Source organism: Nematolebias whitei, chromosome 16 (genome assembly GCF_014905685.2).
Source record: "Nematolebias whitei isolate Nwh7 chromosome 16, NemWhi1, whole genome shotgun sequence".
NCBI classification, from domain to species: domain Eukaryota; kingdom Metazoa; phylum Chordata; class Actinopteri; order Cyprinodontiformes; family Rivulidae; genus Nematolebias; species Nematolebias whitei.
Window position 1 is genome coordinate 24,197,813 of NC_056513.1, and position 3,892 is coordinate 24,201,704.

The window sequence follows — 3,892 nt, forward strand, 5'->3', positions numbered from 1 at the left end:
GATAGATAGATAGATAGATAGATAGATAGATAGATAGATAGATAGATCATGTGACCAGTCATTTGGACAGCCAGGGTTTGATTCTAACAGTCATTGATTATTGATTAGGTCAAATTAGATCTACATGATGTTGTTAAATTGTTTTAGTTAGTGCTCTATTTTCTGATGTAGTAGGTTAGCCTGGTATGAGTTAGTGGTCTCGTGTTGAGCACCTCAGTAGTTACAGTAGAAGGTTTGTGGTTTCCACATCACTGAAGAAGACAGAGGGTCAGCTGTGCACCGAAGGCCCAGTCAACAGTCTGAAAATGAGGAACTAAGCCTTTTTTTTCCCCAGCGGCTAAAGATCAACAGTGGAGGCAGGAAACAAATGTAACAGTGGCTGTTTAGTGGTGGAAGGTGACGAGGCACAGAAACAGCAAGACACATACACCTCGACCAGAAGATGCACACATAGACACAGTGTGGAGACAGGAGGGAGGGGAGGCAGGACCTTTAGAGGTTTGGGCTTGGGTTTGTTTAAGGAGAAGAGTTCTCAAAAATCATTGAGTTCAAGTGTCTGGCGGCACAGAGCAAAGAACTTATTGAAAAAGATGAGAAGTCATAATGATAGTGATGCACAATTTGTACAGCTGATGTTTACTGATGGATAACTTTAACTACAGGCCCAGCAGTATGGAGTCAGAAACTCAACGGTCAGTATTTAGATTTAACAAAGTCTTTCTCATCACATAGCACTGACAGCCATATTGAAACCAAGCAGCCACTCTACATCAGAAACAGAGACTAACTTTGTGCTTCTCGTGACACATTATGAACATATCCAAATGGTAACCTCCCTCTTTTGGTGCAAGTGCAAATGATACCAACAACAGGATTCTTTTCAAGATTCACATATCCCAGGCTGCCAAAATGACCTCTGTGAAGGCGATCCATGGTCACGGTCTCGTTTGAGCACAAATGACACTTGCAGTGGTGTAGGGAAAAGACGACTACCTTCCGATGTCCACACACAGCATGTCATGCGACATCAGAGATCAAATGTAAATATCTCGCACCATCATTACAGGTCAAGTAAGGAAAGCATCATCTCTGTGGTTTTTAAATGTTTCCAGCTGTGCTGTGGGCATTGGAAGACTGCAGGAGGGAGAGTGTGATCTAAAAAGTGTGCACTTACAGAGGGTGGAGGGGACTCCCTGCCAATCAGGGGGGTGTTCTCACACCGAGGGTTCTGAAAGTTTGCATTCTGGCTCCTGCATTGTAAAATAAGAGGTTACTGCACGTTACTGCCACTGAGCTCTTGATCTGCTGCTGATTTTTGATCTGCTCATTATGACTCTGAAAAATGCTCTCTGATAAACCTCAACATTAGAGTTCTAAAAAAAGAGGACTTGAGCTGGATATCCTTATAACATTGTGTTCTTTCTAAACATCATAAAAAATAACATTTTTATTCCTAAAGGGATCCAATAGAATATGTGTGAGGAGTCACAGAAAACTGGCCTTGAATCATTACAGGAAAACCAAATTCAAGAACTAAATGAACAATTTTTTTTTTTTAATGGGGCTGCATCATTATTGCTACAATAGCTGACCTATAAAAAAAATATTAAAACAAGTATTCAGGGTAAAGGACATGAGTTTAGTCTAGTTTTTATAGTATTCTGATATAAACCCCTAATATTATTGGTAGATTTTCTCTATAACGCTGCGGTGTGCTATGGTATAATAATCATTACTATTATTAAATATTCAGACAATTTTTATAGTCATCTCAAACCTGAATGTCATTTGGTACGGTTCTATTTTGGGCCAAAAAAATAAAAATCATTATTATACTTACTTTAACACTCATTTACTGCCCATTTTCTGTGTTAAGGTTTTGTAGCTGAAAAATTGTGTACAGTAGTCCCTCGTTTATCACGCGGGATCCGTACCCTGAAGCCCCGCGATAACTGTTTAAATAAAGGTTGAACGAAAAAAGTGAAAAACCGCAAAGTAGGAATAGTAGTACAAGTATTAAGCAGTAGTTTATTTTAATATATATATATATATATATATATATATATAAAGGCGTTTTAAACCCTTCCCACACTGTTGCAATATTCTAAACGATGTTTCTAAACGCTCTAAAAGAGCACAGAATATCATGATTTCAGCTCCCTGCCTCCTCTGCTCTTTGCCACCTGCAAGCGCTCTTGGCCACGCCCACTTCTCAGCTCTGCACGGAGAACAGCTGATCAGCTGCAGCAGGAAGTTCATCCTGCAGTATAGGCTGCACAGAGGTGCAGGAGGTGCTAAATGATTTAAAATAATTTATTTAAAAAAAAAAATTCCAAGCTGATCGTGCGGCTCATCCATCAAACAGCCAGTTGTGTGTCATGTCCAATTTTATTTTAAAAAACAGCGAGAGAGCGAGTCCGCGATAAACAAACCTCGAAGTAGCGAGGGACTACTGTACTTTGAGCGAGTAATTCAGTCCCATGGTAACATGTTCAATTCTTTGAGTGAAAACATTTGGTGTTCTTTACACTTAAGAAAATATTGTTAGAATAAATAGGCAGGCTGGCTATAACAATAAATAGCTAATTTTTATTAGTAGTCTATCAAAGGAAAATTTAACAAGGTTTTTGTTGTGTGATGAATATTGCTGAAAGGCTAATCACACTGGACATAGGAGCTATCAACAATGACTAACTATTCTTATAGTATTTGATTATAAGTGAATAGAAATATGCCTCTAGTCTGGGTCACAGGGGGAAAGCATTAGCTACCTGTGGCACAGTGATTCTGCCAGCCTCGAGCCAGCGGTGGGTGCTAACTCACATGTATTCAGTGACGGGGGCATTGCTGACAGTGTGGGCTGTAGCTGGCAGGCTAGCTTCGCTACCATAGCTGGAGCCACAGCTGTAGAGACTGGGCATGTGAACGCGGTACAGGTTATCGTGCGCACCGCCACGTGAGGCGCCCGACTCGTCTTCGCCATCCTCCTCATCCGTCCTTTGATTGGTCAGGTTACGAGCAGGGCATGAGAGGGCATGATGATAAGAGGGAGGGGGGGGGTATAGGGGAGGGAGATCCGAGAGAGACAACAGAGTGTAAACAAGTGGTTGAAGAGGAGGTTAGGAGAGGGAAGAGCTCCCCAGATTCACAAGACTGTGTGAAGCCATGACTCAAGCCTCAAAGGAGCTGAACACGAAGATACGGATCATTGGCAGCATTCACCTACAAAACACATCCACTACAAACACAGAGGAGTCCAAACTGGACACAGGACCCTCGTTTTGTTTCTAAAAGTGATGCTTAATAAGATCAAACGGTAAGAAAACAGACTCTTTATTACCGTTAATGTAACTTAAATATAAGGAATCATGCAGTAATTTGCTTCATGCAGTCATCCTCTATTAACATAGAGGTTTGGCTCTTGTTATTTACTAAGACAAAAAATGTCCAAACAGAATCAAAATGTAAGATTTTTGTAGTGGTATATTTGATGTGCTCTATGGAATATAAAGTTTAATAAAAAAAAAAAAAGAAAATAAATAAATAAATAAATAAAATCAAGCCAAAAAAATAAAATAAATGGCTGTATTATAAGCAAACCATTTTCTGACATAAAATGGTCAAAAATGTAAAATGGCCAGCAACATAACAGAATGGCTTTAAAAAAAAAAAAAGATTTGTGCTGATTTGGAAGTTGGATCTCTGGCTACAAATTGGCACAGGACTCCAAACTGAAATCATTTACAATACGTGCCCACAATACTGTAAATTGACAAAATTATCATCACGTTTTCATGTATTTATCGCTTTAATATCAGCTGTGAAACCACATCAGAGTTGGAAATATATAATATACATATTTTATATTATTTTATATATATATATATATATA

The 3,892-nt window shown here is 39.2% G+C and overlaps 1 protein-coding gene across 1 annotated transcript in view; it reads right to left on the reverse strand.

The window, feature by feature from the left end:
- LOC119422436 (protein tweety homolog 3) overlaps window positions 1-3,892 on the reverse strand; it is a 26,165-nt gene that overhangs the window by 1,107 nt on the left and 21,166 nt on the right. The window contains exons 13-14 of the mRNA XM_037689807.1: window positions 2,824-2,997; window positions 1,175-1,250 (exon numbers count right to left, since the gene is read on the reverse strand). Of these exons, the coding sequence (XP_037545735.1) occupies window positions 1,175-1,250; window positions 2,824-2,997 (250 nt within the window). The remainder of the gene's footprint in view (window positions 1-1,174; window positions 1,251-2,823; window positions 2,998-3,892) is intronic.